The sequence below is a fragment of the Dreissena polymorpha genome, chromosome 12, assembly GCF_020536995.1.
Source record: "Dreissena polymorpha isolate Duluth1 chromosome 12, UMN_Dpol_1.0, whole genome shotgun sequence".
NCBI lineage: Eukaryota > Metazoa > Mollusca > Bivalvia > Myida > Dreissenidae > Dreissena > Dreissena polymorpha.
In genome coordinates, this window is record NC_068366.1 from 55,937,289 (window position 1) to 55,958,230 (window position 20,942).

Genomic DNA, 20,942 nt, shown 5'->3' on the forward strand with positions numbered 1-20,942 from the left:
TCCGCTTATTAGTCCAGAAAACAGTGCGTGACTTAATAGCGGATAGCGTAGCTCCTGACGAAACTACACAAGCTAGAATAGAGCTACACTGTACGCTGGCCGTAAATAACATAAAACACATGTTCGCATGACGCGGGTCATTGCTGCTTAATAATGTGTTTGATTTAAAACAAAGTTTAAATGATATACACACAAGTATTATACATATGATTACTGCCAAGCTGTTGTACTTTGTCGATATTATTAATGAAAGAGTTTACCTGAAGGTTATTTATTTGCGTTTTGTACAGGATGCCAGCGTTGTCTATACACCTGCGATGCATTTATAATAGTATATCGCTAAACTATTCACCATTCGGTCTTAACCATCGGCTTGAATGAAATATGTCAGTTGAATACACGTAAAAATTGAGCATCTTTACTTATGTAAAGATTATTATTATTCATATATTAATTTTAATTTATTATACTACTACTACTACTACTACTCCTTCTGCTGCTGCTGTTGCTGCTGCTACTACTACTACTACTATAACTATTACTACTACTACTTCTACTACTACTACTACTACTACCACGACTACTACTACTACTACTACTTCTAATGCTACTACTATAATAGCAAGCCCATCTGGCGTTATGTAAAATCTAAACGACAAGACAGTGTTGGTGTAGCTCCTTTAAAGAAAAAGGGCAAACTGTTGAATGATGCTAAGGACAAAGCAGAAATACTATTTGATCAATTCAGTTCTGTGTTCACGAAACGCTCTAAGCGCAAGTTACCATCGCTAGAAAAGATTTATAAACATTCTTTACCGAATTTAAATATCACGGCACCCGGCGTTACAAAACTTGTATCGAACATAAACACTTCAAAAGCCGTTGGACCAGATAACATCTCAAATGTTATTCTCAAAAACTATTTAAAGCATCATGCACCAGCATTTACATCGATATTTCAAAAATCTGTTCAAACTGGAGAACTTCCTCGTGAACATTGGCCTGTCCTACTTACCTCATGTGGCATTACCACATCCAGCTCATCATTCAACAAAATATGGCTCAATGGGTTGCTTAAGCATCCGGACTGACACAAAACCTTGTCACAGAAAAAAGAAACGTCAAAACCATAGTACGGGGGTAATAAACGAAAACAATACATTGGGGGGTCGGAAAGAACTCTTTATGCTGGAAGCAATAATTATTTAAAGCATTCTACAACCCGACCGAGCCATAGAGGAGTCAGATAACAACCGCAGCCAAGAGAACAAAATCAGCACGACCCTGTGCGTAATGATCAAGCTGGATAAATATGACATCAAATCTGACAATGGAGAAAGACACCACAGACTCGTTGACGGTGACCTTAAACGGTAAAATGACAAGAGCAGCAGGTATCAGAAGATCACATTTGAAGAAAAAGGAAGGACCTTTAGAGGACAGTTTACTGCAAAATCTTTGACTCGTCAAGGGCACTATAAGAAGATGTCCGGTAGAAAGATAGACAAAGGACCCGTAATTACACCAACGCGCATTTCAAATATATTTGATAATGCTGGCAGTGTGACCAGTTTATATTATTATTGCTGGAAAGCAATTCAATTGGTTAATATAAACCAAAAATTACCGAAACAGAAGACGAATCAGATTTAAATCTTATAGAAGTAAATATCTTTAGATCATGTATATACTAGATAAATATTTATTATGCATACATGTTGCTGCACGGTTTCTCAGGAATCGGCTATTGTTCTTTGAGTTGATCTAATAGTTGGTCATAAAAATAATGATATAACGGCACGGCAAAATATGTCACTGGCGTTGGGTTGCGATTTCGAAGTTATGTTGTAACATTACATTATTTTACATCTTTTATTTCGTGCATATTTATACAATCAAGCTATTCATAAACAATGCAATCCCAACGCAATTACTAAAATATCCAACCATATATCCGCCAATAGATCTATCCATGGCTTCTATGTTGCTTCTTGATTCCGTATTTCGTATGTGCTCTGCCCTTGGATTTTCTTCATGACTTAATTCCTTCAGACCAATACCACATTGAATAAATCTAAGCATATCGCAATCACCTGAAATCAATTTCTGTTTTAGCTTTCATAATTTCTTTCCCTGTGTTGTGGAATAACTATGCCCGACTCGTTCGAAACGGGTTATTAAGCATCGGATCAGTCGATTCTTTCGGCCAACTTGTTCGTAGTCAAATGCAATATCGAATTAGGAAAACAAGTGTGTTAATGATAGAAAATAACTTATTCCTTGATCCAACAGATCCGGCAATAAGATCAAAATCAAAAGATTTAAATGAGTTTGTACTTCTATAATAATGATTGCGATATAATTTGCGCAAATAATACGTGTAAAAATATAAGTTCAAAACCGCGCGAAAATTATGATGCATGTAAAATGTCGCTTCATCCGCGTGTAAAGCGCAGTAAATTTAAACTGAATATTTATCTTTTCAACAAGGGTTGATGTTCTTTTTATTGTCATGCACGTTGTCTGTCGGCGTATTTATAAACGCACATATGTATTTGCAAACTGTTATCAAATATATAGTGAAGTACTTTCAATAACTTCCGTTTTATATCGATATGAATCACGGTATAAGTATCTTTCAACATCGAAACACAGTTTACTTGACCTAGTTTATTACAAATGCTAATGCATTCAGTTGTGCTGCCAAGATATCCTATGCATATTGTACATTGGTTAAGATCAGTGCCATGCATGCACATTAATTTGAATTGAGCGTGTTTTCAAATTGTACATCAATTTAACTTTTAAAATCGGAACTTGAAATGTGAGTCTCGATCTCAATCATTTATCATACCATAACGCTTAATTCGACCTGACACAAAGGGTCCTGAATTATGGTTTTATGAATTCAGTTGGGGTTTATATCAGTCGATGTTTTGGATATTCGTCATAATACTCGAAATCACGTATGGAGCTATCAGTTTTTGTACAAATAAATCAGAGTAAACATAACAACAATCAAATACCAAATGTTTTACATTTAGACAAAAAAAGCTATAACAACAGCAGAAAAAAAAACGTTTATTTACAACATCAATTGCATGAGTTAATGAAGTTATGATGAACACTTCAAACATGTCATGCAACATATTCATTCCTGCAGAGTCGAGCGAGTATATATTATTATTCCTTTAAAACTTGGTAAGGGTAGGTATAATTAGCTGAAACACTTTTTACTACTCTATGTTTTAATAATATATCAGGTCCCGTGTTCACAAAACAGTTTTTGCAATCGAAAATCAATTTTGCTTGTCATTAAAAATGGATTCCATTGTAGATGATAGGCAAAAATGAAAATCAATGTCAGTTAAAATCGATTTTTGAACACGGGGTCAGGCTCGGCACGAATAAAAAACGACTCGTCCAGCATCAACGTTAATTATTGTAAGCCGCAATATGTCCAATTTTAAATATGTGTTTGTGTGTGATCCATATTGAATGTCGATTAAAAACTGTTCCAATGAATCGCTGTTGTTATTGTTTTCTTATTTACCCTACATCCAAAGCGCAAACCATGCCAAGTTTATACCAAATATATAATAAGCATTTAAAGGTTGTGTTGTTAAGTTGCAGTCACTTGAAAATTCAACTCATACAAAACAATGCGACACAACTTTTCACTATTCTGTCCTATATTCGAAGCTCAATACGTAACGTTTCTTTCAAAACAATTTATTTTGAATTAGCTATTAATTATATCACACAAGGAAAATATATTTCGAATCTCACATTATACAAATGTCTCATTGTGCACGCTTTTGTGATTGTACGAAACATATTTAGCAATATCTCTAACGAGCGGTTTAACTTTAGGTTGAGAGAATCGCAGCATGTAACTGGGTTATAGTACAAGTCTGATTATATTTCAGGTTTATGAACAAAACAACGCGTGCAATTCTTTGCTAGTTTTAACCCGATACTGACATTTTAAATTAATTAAGCAAAATGTCACGTGAACTAAATTGGAATAAAATCAAGCTGTTGAAACCATGCAATAATTCGTACATGCAAGACCGAACAAAAGATAAAATCCGTGCCTCATTCTTGACAAAAAGTATGTTTTTGGATAAAGCTGTTCGTATTCCAATAGATCTTTTCTTTTCAAGATGTACATGTATACGCTTTTGAATATCATTCGCATGGAACTAGCACGTGGAGGAAATGTGGAGAACGCTGTTAGCATGCAGCAGAAATGTATGGAGTGTACATCAACTATCAAGCGACTGCTGTCGCATTATCGTCTCAAGTCTTGGCAGACGATGTCTATAGTATTTTCAAATCCTAGAGCAGTCGAAACGTCACGAGAATCGTGCTGAATTCCTATGAAACTGTCGTTCATTTACTAAGAATACAGCTCAAAAACTTGATAAGTACTTTCAACGCAATGTAATCTACCCGAATGTACTAGAAAGTGCTTTGTTAATGGAATAAATAATTCGGTTCAATTTACTTAAACCACTGCCTTTCAAAAGTCCATACTTTAAGGAGAAGCGAGAATGTACTGAACGAGGTCACAAAATGGACACGATTGTAAGGACATCGCATGAAATTCCGGTAGATTGTCCAATAAGAGTATTGTTATACGTATTTTCATTCTGGCGGAATGGCTCCTCATTCTATTTTTAGTGTGATGCGGTTTTCAGATTTTATTTCAAATAAGTTCAAGGTTAAGTTATTTCATAATTAGTTATTCTATGACAGTAAATATCGTAATGCTTCAAGTAATAAAACCGGCTTTTCATTTCCCTTAAGTCGCTCGTACTCTTCTTATTAAGCACGTTAGCAAAGTTTATATTATATATCGATATTATTTTGCTAATCCATGATTTCCATCAGAAATACATCAAAACGTACGTGAACTTTCTTTCGTTGTTGAAAATCAGTTAATCTACTAACCAATCACATACTTGCCCTGGGTAAGATAAGCTTTTATGGACAGTTTAGTATTGTTGGCATTCTATTTCAAATTGGGGAAAACTTTAATCAAAGGTAACGAGAGAATGGTTATAAAAATTAGGTCTCAACGCATCCCCAATGCAGTGTATGTTCTCCTGCTAAACATTGAACTCTCAAACAGCTGATTATCAGGCAAATTCTCTACAAAGTGAGCTATTCGTGTCCGGCTTTCGAACTAAGGAAATATTTTTCGATATGTTAGTCATCCTTTCCTTAACTACTCTTCAAATAATAGCAAGTAACCCAGAAACAAATAAGTGCATGATCTACATTATGGACACAAGCAAAATCATTTAATCCCAGGTCTTGAAAACTGTTTATTTGCTTGAACGAAACAGTACATATATCTAATAAAATATGTTAAACATATTATTGTGTTAAGTATACAAATGTATATGAATAAGAACAGTATTATCTCACTTCGTGAAATACACACAGTATTCTGAAACATACACATGTTGATTCTGTACAAATGCATTGATAACCATTACATGTTCAAAAGTATTTTTCATATTACATGTCATGCATCTTGCATTCATAGAATGAAACAATATCACTAGCAAGATGCATTTATTTAGCGTCGTCAACGTAACCATATGTTAAAAGAATGAAAGCAACCTTTCACACAACATTTCACGAAATACACACAATATGTTCCAAAAAGTGACTTGCTGAGATCACATTCCTTATTTTCTCTTCTTGAGCGGATATAGGTTCCGATTAAGTTTAATTTCGTTTTCCCAACTATATTCAAATGTTATCTATCCCATGAAAGTCCTGACAACATCACTGACACCTCTGTTACAGACCGAGCACCTCTTTGTGTCATATGCACAGGTGATACACATAACGTGGTGGGCGCAAGGCAGGAACAGCACGTTTGAATCGTTGATTTTGCATCTTGAGCATTTCACAATACTCTTCAAACGCTGGTTCTCTTCGTAAAACGATTCTTAAGAAGAAACTATTTATGTTAATTTAAGTGTGGCACGTTCATATAACAAAAACAATGACCCATGAGACTTCTTGTTGTTAAGTCGGCTAGATTTCCTTGGTTATACATTTTAGTTACAAACATTGCAAAACACCCATATGCTTTTTAATAACAACAATCCGTTTTCAACAATAATAATAATAATAATAATAGAAAGGAATTAGTAACTGTTCTTGATTGGTAAAATTTTCCGCAAAAGAACACACGCTAGTATATTTACTTATAGCCCTATATAAGACGTTGAATCTAGACGTTATACATGTATCAACAAACGAAAGGAAAAGCACGGTACTTTTTGCCACCATTGCAGATACTGTTATCACATTCTCAAAATAATGATATGCTAAAATGCAAACCCACTACATAAAATATGATACAATGCACTGACTGGCTAGATCGATGATCTGAGACAGCCTCGATGCTGCGCGTGCACCTTCGAATGGACATTTCATTTCCTATCGCGTTATTATCTTATTTGCAAAAGTACTAACACATCGTTACAAAGAATATTAGACCTAATTCGGATATGGTTATAATATAAAGATATAATCTCATTGTATAAACCAATAGTTTGTTTTAATTATTTCAACTGCGGGATAAATGTTTGTTTATAAACATAACAATCTTCCTCACATATATATATTTATATATATAACATTAGCATATAATGTGTTAATGTTTGGATATATACATTTACTTGTGCAAAGAAATTATATTACCTGATATCTTAGCCGATGTATATTGAACGGCTGTTTCCTTTTGTATATGGTCTATACGGTTAATGATGTCCTCAATATTCGGATGGTGATTACCTGACAAGAGAAAACAAAGAAACCTGGAAATGACGCGACATAACTGTATGTTTTAGCACATTTAACCGAATTTCTTCATGGTATTACCATCAAGCTTTAGGTGATAAACTGCTTCGTCAAAGATCTCCGTAGTGAACCCCATTTCATTCATGCATATAGATTTCATCGTCACAAGATCCATATCAAGATCAAGGTCAATATGATGATGAACTTCTGCCGGAGGATAAGATGCGTTATTCTGTGTGAAATATAATAAAAATGATATGTAAAGCTAGTGTTATGTGGTTCATTGGATATAGCATGTGAATTGCGTTCATTTAATACAACTAATCGACTAGTTATATAGAGTGTAACTACGATAAAAGAATAAGAATCCCGAAACAAAATTGACATTGCTGAACTTTATTGAATCATTAGTGTTATTTACTGTATCAATTTTTGATTAATCTAATGTGATATAGGAAGATATATTGCTTTGTAATGGAACCGGTCATTACCAGCATAGTTGTCGGCGCGTTTGCACTGTGTTGTATTTGTTCAATGAATGCATCCCCTTTTGTTTCTCTTGCAAATGTACATGCGGGAAACCACTTGCAATGCTCTATCCATGGGTCATCATGTCCCTCCCAGTTCCTTAAACCTCCGTTACACGAAAAACATCGAACTTCGTCTCCTACACCTTGCAAAATTTGTAAAACCTATGCATAAAGACATGGTCATCTCTTCCATTTGTCGCAACATGTTTTCTGGGGAGAAAATTGAAATCGCGAACTACCAATCACAATCAAGATTTTTCCAATTGTTTAATACAGCAAAAAATGAACTCCAGAACCTCTATCAGGCGAGAAAGGATTGTTCTCTTCCGATGCTTATATAACAGAACATCAACTATAAACTAAAAATGATCTAAAGTGGAATCGTCGCCTTGGGACGGTAAATGCAAAAAAAGTGGGCGTTTAAATCAAAGTCTCGAATATTAGCGCTGATATTGAATTAATATAATACCGACTAATAAAACTATTGCAATTATGGAGTGTGTTAAAGTGTTTATGTTGCGGACGTTCATGTTGTTTGTATTCATAAACTGATAGAATGAATAGTACTTTTATTTGTAAGCAGTTTTTTTGTCTTCGCTAGACAATATTTTCTATTTTGTACACAAACCTGTGTAGAACAATCCTGCTGCAGCTAACTCTTCTGGACTTTTTATGCTTCGAAAGTTATCACTTTCGTAACTTAGTAGGCGAGACTCGAATGTTGAATATTGGGGACTTCTTGAAGAATGACTGCTTGCTGAAAGTTTATTCAAAGGGTTGACGTACCAAAATCATGGCACTAAAATAATTAAGTACAAGACGATTCAGAGTACTGGATAATGTATTTACTTAAAGATTCATGATGCATACATGTTGCTCCAAGGTTCTTCTGCAATTCTGCATATTGTCTTTGACGATTGTTCTCTGGGTTGGATCGATCTAGCTCTTTCTGAAAATTAGGTGATGTAGACGTACTTCAAGATAATGATTTAAAAATACGTACAGCCGACTTGATTTCAACTTTGAAGTGATGTTGTCTGTTAACCGACATAAATAATATAATTATTTATCAAGTTAATCAAATTATATTGCTAAACTAACAAAACAATCACAACGAAGGCAATACAACATTAAAATGCAATTACATACCCGCTTTTTGTTCAATCCTTCGGGACCAAACATAGCATCTAAGTACAGACATGATTCAGCATTTCGTATGTGCACTGACATCCTTAAGACCAATGCCGCATTGGAAACATCTGATTAGATCGAATTCACCTGAAATCAACCGTGTTAGTAGTTAAAAAAAATAGTATTCATTAATTCATAAATACTATTGAGTATTTGCTCATTCTGTGAGGACATTTTGTAGAAAGTGATATATGATATAGACAATTTTATGTACAGAAAATATGTTTACCTGTATAAAAGAATCCAGCGATAACACATTCATTTTCAGTCGGGATTGCATGAGGCCAGTTTAAATATGACTGATGTCTGGATGATTCTGTAGCATAACGAGGGTATCGCGGTAAAGTTTTGCGCCGTTTAAATGATGTCTGTTCTGCTGATATAAGCGCCAATGAATGAGATATCTCATTACTAGGAACAGCTGAAGCCAAACTAGAAATGTTATTCGTTACAGAGTTTTGAGATGAAATTACTCCGTGTACCGTAACATCTTTAGCACTACTGCACCTTTGCGCGGTTTTCTGTACACCACTTTGGGTCACTAGATGTGAATGTGTAAGTTTTGCTGCGTTTTGAAAAGATGCAGATGCATTTTCTGAGGCATGCATATTGTCAACAGATTTGACATGGGCGCTGATAGTCCCATGTGTTGTGTTAGTAAACATTGCGCCAGATGGAACCAGTTCCGCGTTATGTGTAGCTAATAATCCATGGATTGAATTGAGGGAACTTGATAATGCGTATTGATATTTATCAAGTGGGCAAACGGTGTCTTTTTGCAAAGAAATGACTGGTGCATTCAGTTGTCTTCTAACAAACAGTTTTATTAGTTCCTCGTACCGCACCTTTCTGTTGCTGTTCAACAAACAATGTTTTACCAGATTAATGAAAATGAATTCCTTGTTGCCCGATTGCATTGCTATAAAAAACGTGTCCTCCTTACATTCCCATACAATAAAGTCTGAACTTGGGATGCCTTCATAATACATTTGCTCATTGAACCTTCCTCGGTATTTCATTGTTTTGACAATTGTAGGAACTTCTGGTAAAAGAAACACTTCCAATGTTCCATTATTTAGAAAGTACATTGGACAATCTGGAAACAAGGCACATAGAGTCTTTATAACACTTGTAATGTATATATCATCGTACCGTTTAATTTCAAATTCTACACGCATTAAAGTAGAGTCACAATCTTTGATCGCATTCTCCAGTGACTGTTCCGGTTGGTTTCTTAAATGGGTTTTCTTAATTAACTTCCCTTTGATGCTCCTTTTCCAAGGTATCGTGTTTTTATTACTGACGCGCGTTGAGAATTCAATGGTCTTAGTGTTTGTGCACATTTTTATTTATTTTAAACTAATATTTATGTGATTACACTGTTATCAGATACAGCTTGGATGTTGTCCAGTCGTGTGCAACAACTCACAGCTTGATATATAGAAAACAAACGTGTTTCACCTGGTGTATTACATAATCATTGTCAAGTTTGGAAACGACTGCTTTACGTTCACCAATAAAGTAATCAATTATATATAATCCATTATGTAGTGAACCAATTAGAGACTTAAACACGTAGTAGTGGGTAGAGCATATCGAACAACAGAACAACTGTATTGTCAACGTGTTTTTCGAATTGTCTATCCACTTTGAAACTAGCTGCACTATAATACATGGAAAAAAAGAAACGTGAGGTTACATCGTCATGCAAAAACACATACCGATAATAACAGTTGTAAACACTCTTCAATTTAAAACTCTTGTACATACATCCATGTGTAGCTGATCCACATTCAGCATATGCCTTTCTAAGCAACATTAACACTAGTGAACGAATCACATGAAACAGTATTCTCATCGTCTGCTTTATAAAAAAAAATGTTATGTGTTTTTCATATCTTATCTTCCCGGTTACAAATGTGGCAATCCGCCAAGTTTTGTACAACAATAAAATATAACTTTAAAGGCCGGTGTGTTAAAGCAAAGTATACTTATCGGTCTTATCAATCCGCGCATAAAACTGGGACAAGAAGCTCATGATTTTAAATTTGAAATTGATACTTTACTGTTCTATTTATTCCAACAATGAATACAACATTTCCTTTCTACACTGTATGCAATAAACAGTACATATATCAAATTACTTATGTAATATCCAAAAGTTTTACAGAAGCCAGTAACTGAAACGAGCGGTTTAACATAAACATGGACATAAACAATGAGTGTCCTACATGTATATACTGGGTTAATACGTAGTTTCATAAGTGTGCACACTGTGATAAAAATAGATACGTTTACGACCAGTTAGATAAAGAATAACAAGCGGTTAGTTTATATATCATTTGTCCTTCTTCAATGTGTTAGTTACAACACGATTTTGAGCGTTTTACACATCGACATAACGTACATGGGAGTGAATGATATCGACTTCAATCTTATATCTTACTGAAATTGACTTAAGAATCTACAATCAATTGAGGCATAGTATATACCTTATGAACATATTGTTGGCGGCATGATTCCCAGACGGGACCACAGGCGAAAAAGAGATGATGATGATGATGATGATGATGATGATGATGATGATGATGATGAACATATTATTCAACCAAACCGTAGGAACTATTTCGTGAGATAATGGACAAGGCCCATGTCACGTGATACAGTTTGCAAGATAGCATAGATACCAAGATATGTTTATGGTTAAAACAGTCATCTCACATTTTTATCTCACCAATACCAATTAAATAACTTTGCCAGTTATTATTTGAGCGTATAGTTCCCATAATAGCAATTTGCATTCATTACAATTCACAGTATCAAGTGAACTCGGTTCAAATCGTGCTACTGACAACATGCATTAAATCATACATAGATGCATTTCCCTTTGGGTGATTTTGTACTAACAACGTGTTCATGAAAACATTACAACACTGCCATGGTATCACTTTTATTTACGAGTATTTGTTACAAGTAACCGCATTACTTTTTTGGAATCGACAGGCACAAGGCAGAGCTAGCTCTGACAAAATATAATGTATGCCTCGTATAGGTGGATAGATCTTATTTTGTGAATATAGCTGTTATTAAACATGTTCAGCTTTTTTAAATCACCTCTATTTATTTGTGTTCGAGATGTATAAGCTTTTAAATAGCATTTGAATGTATCTGAAACATAGACAAAATATAAATAAAAATATGTAAAAGTATGTACCAAACACGTTAATACATGTAAATCAACTGTCGAGCGAATACTGTCGGAGTATCGGCTGATGTCGGAATGTCGGCGTAAGATAATGTCTCTAATGCTGTACGAATCCACTTCAAATGCAATCCAACCGGATCAAGAATAAGGTCAACGTTTGTTGGAACGTTTGAATTTAATAAAAATACCTTTTATACATTCAAAATGTAGTAGTAGGAGATCAGTTTTGAAGGGTGAAGTTACTATACTTCCTGGTGTTAACCTAAACCTCTTGGTAGAGTCTGGATCAGACTTTGTAAATGGAGGCAGGGCGATGGCAATAATCGAAATCGTGCAAAGAACGGGCACTGTTGTCATATTACATTGAACAGTAAAAGGCTGCATATTTAAACAAAACTGGTTCGTTATTCAAATCAAATCGAAATGTATAGAAAGATCTCCACATACCGTGAGATTATTACAGAATATAGGCAGAATTATATTCAAAACACTTTTCACTTTGTACCGATATTCATTCACTACGGAAGGTGCGGAATGCAACCCAATCGTTGTGAACTTAACCATACGATTTGTATCTAATCAAAGAGGGGAATGCACATTAAATTTGCAGAAGTGTACCCAACATTGAATAGTTCCATCAAGTTAATTGTTTTATAAATTGTGATTTACCCAAACGTTGATGTTTTGTCTGTTTTGTATAGACAAACCTATTGATTCCATTTATTTACGTGTGCTTCTGTTATTGAGCACGTAAGTATTGCTTACGTATTATTTACAACGGTGTGTTTATCGTGTAATTTAACAACATGTATAAAATAGATCAGTGCTACAATTGTAAGATGAAATATGAAATTGCATGAGGATAAAATATAGGTTACGTTGTAATATCTCAAGTTTTATTCCGACAAAAATTAATTAAACAATCTTCCCCTCTTGTGAATTCTATATTTAGTCTTGAGTCTTGAGGGGGATATTACATTTTGTCAAACCGAGGAAAATTTAAATAGTAGTGCACACGCGCATATTTACTCCGATTAAACTGTGGCGTACTGGCGGGTGATTTACTTACAACCGATGAATAACAAAGTTATTTACTGACAATGTGATCTTCAGTAAGAGCATGTGATATAGATAGAGACGAAGCCGTTTCACAGATTGTGTAGTGTGACATTGCCTCCCACACATACAGCATTTCCGAATCGGCTCACACGTAACGCGTGGAACAAGCGCATAGTATTGTTGGTGTTACTATTAGAACAAACATAATATCAAGGTGAAATCGGACTATGAGAATATCACAAGTAGGTATTTGCCGACCACTGCATGCATAGATGAATAAAGATGTGTTTATTTTTAGATCACCGAATACTAAACATAATTGAGTTTTTATTGTTTATTTATTGATCATATAATAATAAACATTTTATATATGAGAAGCGTGAGGTTGAATGTTCACCTAGGTGCATCCCACAGTTGATCTTCCTGTATTGCACATAGCAGCTCACAGTCGACAAATGCAGTCATATGCAGGAAAGTTTTAATACTACGACGTTGGGTATAAATATGTTGAATAAATTATATATATTTGAATATTTTTGGTAAATTATGGAGTCATTATCAAATATCTACTACATTTATATCTTAAAGGATATGAACATAAACACAACCTCAAAAATAGCACGTTCATGATTCCCTGCTTTGCATATGGAAATGTATTTTTAAAACATTACACGTCCGAAGAGCGAGATAGAAGCAAAGCAAGTGTGTTTGTTTTCAATTTATCGGTATGTAAACGTTAATTTTGTTTTAAATATATGATATAACAGTATGCAATTATTCATTTTTATTTGTATATTCTCACCAGAAAAACATTAACACGTGAAATAATAAAACAATAGTTTAACAATATTAAGTACATAATATTATAATCATAATAACATATAATTACGTTATAACTATAAATTATAATGTCGATCACACTTTATGCCTGCGCTTGAATACTATTGATCCCCAAATTGATCAATCTAGGTACATTAATATATTTTTAAACGTGAATACCGAGCATCAAAATTGATGTGTAAGAAATTAAAATATATAGCAATAGTATGTCTGAAAACATTTAACAGTCGTCAGAAAGCCTTCTCTCCTTCGTTCGGTCACCACGTGCATTCCGTTAATAATACATATGTAAAAGCATGATTTGTCAACTAAGTCTTTGATTAACATGTATCAACTGGTTTTTAATGAAACATTCTGCTAAAATATTCGGACGGTGAAAATGACGTTGAATTTCAGATGAAAATATATAGGGCTCTTTTGAATAGACCACACTCCTCATAACGATAGTTGCTTTTAATAAATGTATAAACGTTAACAGTCAAAAAAGCCGGTTCTATTTGTGTGTAAGAATTAACGAGATACACTTATGATATGTATGAACGTAATAGATATAACTCGAGGTGTATATGTTATGCTTTGTCACCATGATAACTGCACTTGGTGTGTACAAATAAAGGTGTCGATGATATCGGTCCTAAAAACACATACTTTAAAATAGCAGAAATGACACAGAAAGTTTGATCTCAGAAAACACGTGCCTGCATTGAAACCTTAACACATGTCAATCTATTTTGATTGTTATATTAAAACGTGCGCAAGCTTTTTGTTCGTGCTTTCAAAAAGAGCACGAGGTTGTGTTTGTGTTGTTTACTTCATTGCAAGTAATGCGTTAAATACAGCTGGGGAAGAGATTAACATCTTCCTGGCCGATCCCGGATACGTCTACATAACTGCATACTTCAAAGTTGTTTTCGAGCTTGACAGTTTATATAAAATGATGATTACAGACGCTTCAGAGAAAATGATGTTAATATCGTTTAACAACCTCGAGCTTCTTAACACATTACTATGCCAAGTTATGGGTTCATAAATTTGAAAAACAGTATAAGTTGGAATATGAAATGTTTCGTCAATTTAAAGAATTCATAACTTTACAATTAGACCAAGTCCCTTGGATACGGTCTACAAAAGTATTTCATAGAACGTTGGTTAAACCAACTCATACGGTTACGTTAACGCATTTACATGTTCTAGTATTAGCAAGAAATGTGCGTCAGGGATGAAATCCAAGCCTTAGCATAGAATACCAGTATTAGATACCATTAAAAGACTCGCGGCATCCTCTGGACCTGTTGATACACACACCTCGATGGCGACTAAAATTGACATAAAAATAAGTCGTCAAGTAGCAAATTATGTTTCGCAAGAACCGTAACATGATAGTGAAAACATATTGTTCACAATTATGAACTAAATTATTTTAAAGTAAAAAGTAAAAAGAACATCAATAATTGTAATAAAGTAGAATTCATAATCCACTCAAAACATTCACAGTTCCAGTATCTGGCTACCGTTTGATTGTTTCAATGGAAGGCGTCAAAGATGGCAACATCGGCGTAGCAGATCGAACGTTGTTACTGACAGGGACATTCAGTGAGGTGTATGGACGAGGTGTGTGGGCGTGGTTTAATTCAGTCAAATGCTGAACAACCGATGAATTGTCTTTACGGTTAAAATTAGGAGCGTTTCTTGACAACCTTACAAAACGATTTGTCATAGTTTTTCGCGATACTAAATGTTTGCCTGTGCCTCCTGTGAGCTCGTCTTGAATTAAATCATGCGATTCATCCTGTAATTCCTTGATTTTCTGTACATGGGCGATCCTTCGTTGAATGCCAGATTGTTTTCTGAATTGAACTTTATTGGAGCTAGTCCCTGTTATCATATGCGTCGGAGACTGTAAATGGTCCCTGTTTGGTACGCTCCCCCTCCTACTTACAGGAATAGGAGAAGAGCCGATATTTTCTCTATGGGGCCTGTATAATCTACTTCGAGGTGAGATCACTGTTTTATTCTCACCGCTATCAATGGTGATTGGGTGTGGTAATGTTTTTTCTACTTTAACATTTGGGCGCTGGACTTTTCCTGGAAAAGTTGACGCTCGTGGTCGAAATGGTTCATCGCTTTCATTAACAGCGTTCGTTGCCGAGCCCTTCCAAGGTTTATGCTGAATACTGGTATCTAGGTGAACATCTGTCTCGTCAATTTCAACAGCCTCAAAGGCTGCAAGCGCAGGATTTGGGGAACTTGAAGTCGCGGAATTTAGACCATTCGTCATGTACTTGTTTGCAACCTTTGGCAACACATTTTGATTCAATTCCTCATCGACATGCTGATTATCATTAGCCTCTTCGTTTTTCGGCTTCTTGATGGGCGATTGAACTCTGGCAATCTTCAATATGTCGTTGGTTCCCTTTGTCTGCATAATATCTGAGAAAGCGTCATCAGCTGCATCTGGAAACAAATAACGCATACGTCAAGGCTCTAGTGGAGTTGTTTCAAACGTCGTTTGCTTCCTAAAGGGAATTCTAACATACCCTTTATTTTAATAATATGTGCAATAGCTAATGATTGACATTTTAATTACATTTGACAAGTTCGACAACTAAAACATTTTTCTAACATTTGTATGCGGGCATTAATTTAATAAAAACATTTGTAAAAAAAACACGCTGATATTTAACCAAACACTACAAAAAGTAAACAAAGACAGAGTATGAAACCTCAACAAAATGTACATTAATGTTTATATTCGTGGTACATGCATACATCAATCGCAACGGCTGTTATATGTATTACAATGTTTTCCGAATAAATGCAACCAAAAGCACACATATGTCAGAAGAAAAGGAAAAAGTATGTTTTAGCAAAAATATTCAAATTGGATGGTTTTGATGTATCGCATTAGTTAATAGTAAACAAAAATATTGTTTGCGAATAATGGACTGAACATGATTGAAAACCACGGACCTAACATGTTTGAAAATCTGTTTACCCTTGGTGTTTGAAATGGGAGTAAAGCAGTGCTGAATCAATAGAAAGTTATCCATCACAAGCCCAACGGAAACATGTTGTATGTGCATTCAATAAAATGGCCATTAATATTTCTCGAAATGAAACACAACAGTTGTTTATAGAGGCAACTATATACATATAAATATTCAGAACTATGCTTTAGTATTACCTCCTGGCCCTGATGAAATGTGTGAAACTATATGCGTCCCAATTTATTTTCTTAAATCGTTTCATTTGATAACGTATACTTTATAATTGCTGCTTCATTTTACACCAAATATGCACAATTAGGACTAATGACAAAGTTCATACACTATTTTACCGGATGTTGTAATTTGCGTTATACACCATAACATTTACTTCACATCCATTATATCGCATGCAGAGGAAGATATAAAAGGCTGCTACGTAGCGGAAAATAGGAGGAAGGGGGAGTAATCTAAGGTACTGGGATACAATTCGGATATTACTTTTCCGGACAAGGATTCTTCGCCGGTGGTAGTTGCGTAAATATCCTGTATAGAAATTCAAGACAAAATTGATTTTTTGCGAACAATGTAGATCTGCTACATATAAGAGAATAATAAACGCAAAACAGGATACAAAGAAAGATACGACTATATTAAGTATATACTACCATGTTTGTTATGTATCAGCAGTTCATATAGACATAGAGTTCACTGCATCAGAAATAATCACATAGAATAAATCAGAAACACACGACTGATTTATATGCAGTTATTAATATGTTTTACTGCCGTATAAGACACTGTTTCGTGTTTTAAACCACCGCTTAATTGAATTACATTCAAAACAGAACATACAGTTGAGGTTTAGAGTTATTTTTATCAGGCAAAACATGCCCACGTGTCTAAGAACATCGTGGACAGCCTCTCATTATTATTTATACCCAATTAACCCATTTCTTTCCTTTAGGAGAGCCGTTTGTATTTCATGTGTAGAGCCATAAAGTATTCATATAAACAGCCATAATTGGCGCAATACTTGTTTTATTATTTGAACTAATGACGTCATTTAAAATAGTAGCAGTAAACACATCAGACGTATTACTTATATCTCATTCCATCAATAAGATTTACTCTTAGATTTAATGACAAACCATATTTATACTTAGGTAATTTATTAGCAGCTGTAAAGTGTGGTTTGCAAATTGCACATACTTGTTCAGAAAAGGTTTTCCTTGAATTTCAAAGTACTATTTTCATTTTAGTTTCGCTTAAACAGCCAGATATTTACACACGTTTGTGCATAAGTAATAGAACGTATGAAAGCACATAATACTTTTTTATATAAACTTTCCGTTAATAGTCAAAATACATTATGGTTACTGTATATATAATTGCATATGTAAATATTATATCCACTGTTATGTTTTTAGACAATTAAACTATTTCAGGGTTTAGACGAGCCCGATAAATTTGTTATAATGTTAATGAGCATGGAGTATTCTATAAAAACGCTGAATATTATATTTAAACGTCATGCGACGTAATACAGTAAAGCCCATTAAAAAATTATTGAATCTTACAAAATAACACAATAATTAACTTTACCTGATTTCTCACATTCGGTGTCTTTACTGCTCCCGCCGGTGCTTTCGGCTTCGATTTGACTCGCGACCGTGTCCCTGACCTTGACTGGTGACGTCACAGGGGTCCGGATGGGGCTGCCAGATGGTGACGTCACGACATTCGAAGCAGCGGGAACGGGCGTTTTCCGTTGAAGACTGGTACCAGGTCTCTGTCGGACAACAGTAAAAACACTATGACAGTATTCTTTATTTTCTATATATATGTTTTGTATTATGTGTTTGCATTTTACATTCATATCATTTGATTTATTAAATGTTTTATGGATAATAAACACATATTTATTGAATAATAAAAGTGTGGTTGTTTATTTCTTTTCTTTTTTTGAATATGGCACTTGTTTTTCTTCTGCTCCATAATGTGTTCTCTTACTTTTTTTTTATTTAATCTCTTCTTTGATACGTTTAACTAATATAATTGTGTTTACCGATTCTATTAGATGGTAATTCCTGATTGAATTCCTATTTCCGGCTGCAAGTCGATTGTCGGCTGCAATTTTCCCGCTCGCGCGCAGGTGCCCATAATGTTTCTGCAACTTCCGGTTTATAAGGTAATACATTGCGGTTGCACTGCTCGGCACATTTCCGGTAACATAACGGATTACCTCCCCTATTCTAAATCCCTGATTTTCACTCATATGACGTATAATACTGTTATCGATGTCATCTGTTTTCATCTTGTTGGGGCAATGAGCTCTTGGTAGCGGACATCCGGGTCCTAAAAATGTTAATAAGAGGTTTGTGTTTGTTTGAAAATAACAACAAGAAATGCTTTCGTTTTAATAATACATCATTTATTTCTAAAACATTTGCAGGCTTTCAGCTAGAAAAAATGTTTTTATTATTTGAATTATAATTGCGTAATAAATCCCTCACGGTAAATATGCGTCGGATAAAAGGAAACAAACGCACACAGAAGTGTCTTAAAGCTTGTTACTTATTTTAATCATTTGCATATGTGACGTGACACTTTAAATTGTCAGAGAAATACGAAGAAATTAATGCAGTGGTCATCGAATGAGGTAATATTACAGTAATAGCTTTATTTATATAGAAGTTATTTACAGTTTCGTAATGTGCTTGCGGAGCACATCCTCGCGTGCAGACAATCAACAAGGTAAACTTTTTATGATGGTATAAATAATGTATGTAAAAACAACCGATTACTCAAGGTTGTATTACACCTCAATGCAAAACTGTCTGGGAGAGGAAAACATCCCGAAATAATCGTATTGAAGTGTTTACGAACACCCCATTATGTCAATATTATCTAGAATCCGAAATAATAGAAGTGCTTATAACTAATTCACGTACTTCGATAGCAGGTTTCTTTATTCCCTTTCTTTAATCGTTGAAAATAAGCATTTATTTCTTTACGATCGCCTGTCGACATTGCTGTTTTTGTTACATCTCTTTCAAACGCGATCGTCAACGATAACGTATGGCGGATATAATTCCAGCCTATTTCATTCGTCGAAATCAAAGGTATTGTTTATGCGATCATCTTGAAACGTGAACAACGTGGTCTGAAAACGAAAACTGCTTACAGAACATATATTATTTAAAGAAGTGGTATTGATTTGTCCACCAGCTGGGGCACGGACAACTTTCACTTTATATAAGTAGTTGCGTTGACGTTACGTTTACTGTTCACATGTTTATTACATATTTTCACTACAACTCCTGTTAACTTAAGTACTATGATGTTTTATAATGTTTCCTGATTTTGCACATCGACGGATATAGGGACGTTTTATCAATAGTGTTCATATATCATGTACTGTACTTAATCAGAAGTAATACCCTTGGTGAAACACTCCTACAATGATTCCGACATTCCACTAAAACGCGTATCAGAAAACATGTTTCAGATGACGAATTCATACAAAAAGAAAAATTTGGAACAATCATAACAAGAAAGGTCCTTTATATATATATATATATATATATATATATATATATATATATATATATATATATATATATATATATATATATATATATATATATATATATATATATATATATATATATATATATACGGCGATTACATTATTTATTTATTTTTACAAACGATCATTACTTAAATAAAAATAAATAAGATCAAAGAGTCAGAACTAATGTCGGGGATGGGATTTGTCTGAACAAATCAAAGCCACATTGTGTCCACATACATTTCTAGTACGACGGACGTAGATTACAATCTTATCAAGGAAACGCCAAACGAAGGCTAGTATTTCTGAAAACAAGCTTGGTGATGAAAATGTGTTGTGTCACACTATTAATCAATCGCCACAAAACTTAAGCGCCCAATGTGTTATTTAACAAATGGTTCAATCAACCGAAAAGTACCAGTGTATGACGGTAATGGCCGGTCTTTGTGTCAGCCTTCTTTGCAATCGTGGTTATTATTTGCAAAGGATTATTTTACATAATTACAATACGTTTCTTATAAGACCTAAATACATGTTTGGCAGTGAAACCAAATTGACATTTCGACAGTTATGCCGTATACAAGTAATGCATAGTACAAAGCCGATACCGACACGTATACATATGTACGCTGCTGAACCATAAAATATGTGCATGTTACATATAAACAAATCTACAAAAAAAGTGGAGATTACCCAACTGCGTACATCCGTTACGCTATACCGCACAATAC

The 20,942-nt window shown here is 34.4% G+C and overlaps 3 protein-coding genes and 1 long non-coding RNA gene across 7 annotated transcripts in view; 1 reads left to right on the forward strand and 3 right to left on the reverse strand.

Annotated features, from left to right (window-relative positions):
• LOC127853191 (testis-expressed protein 11-like) overlaps positions 1-20,942 on the forward strand; it is a 199,511-nt gene that overhangs the window by 93,052 nt on the left and 85,517 nt on the right. The gene's annotated exons all lie outside the window — the stretch shown is intronic.
• The window catches only part of LOC127853192 (hormonally up-regulated neu tumor-associated kinase homolog A-like), a 66,334-nt gene that overhangs the window by 34,968 nt on the left and 10,424 nt on the right, over positions 1-20,942 (reverse strand). The window contains exons 7-9 of one of the 2 annotated variants that reach the window (XM_052387469.1): positions 18,706-18,995; positions 18,243-18,429; positions 17,139-17,183 (exon numbers count right to left, since the gene is read on the reverse strand). In XM_052387469.1, the coding sequence (XP_052243429.1) occupies positions 17,139-17,183; positions 18,243-18,429; positions 18,706-18,995 (522 nt within the window). The remainder of the gene's footprint in view (positions 1-17,138; positions 17,184-18,242; positions 18,430-18,705; positions 18,996-20,942) is intronic. The other variant, XM_052387468.1, reaches the window with a different exon arrangement.
• LOC127853204 (baculoviral IAP repeat-containing protein 7-A-like) lies at positions 5,321-8,582 on the reverse strand. Its single transcript, XM_052387492.1, has 7 exons — positions 8,508-8,582; positions 8,208-8,307; positions 7,987-8,115; positions 7,320-7,501; positions 6,910-7,060; positions 6,730-6,822; positions 5,321-5,968 (listed from the first exon to the last, which is right to left on the reverse strand). Exons 1-7 carry the CDS (start codon positions 8,538-8,540, stop codon positions 5,778-5,780), a joined length of 879 nt encoding a protein of 292 aa, XP_052243452.1. The 5' UTR covers positions 8,541-8,582; the 3' UTR covers positions 5,321-5,777.
• Positions 8,581-10,799, reverse strand: LOC127853210 (uncharacterized). The gene is made up of 3 exons (XR_008036532.1): positions 10,694-10,799; positions 8,779-8,865; positions 8,581-8,636 (listed from the first exon to the last, which is right to left on the reverse strand). It is a non-coding gene; the product is annotated as an uncharacterized LOC127853210 (long non-coding RNA).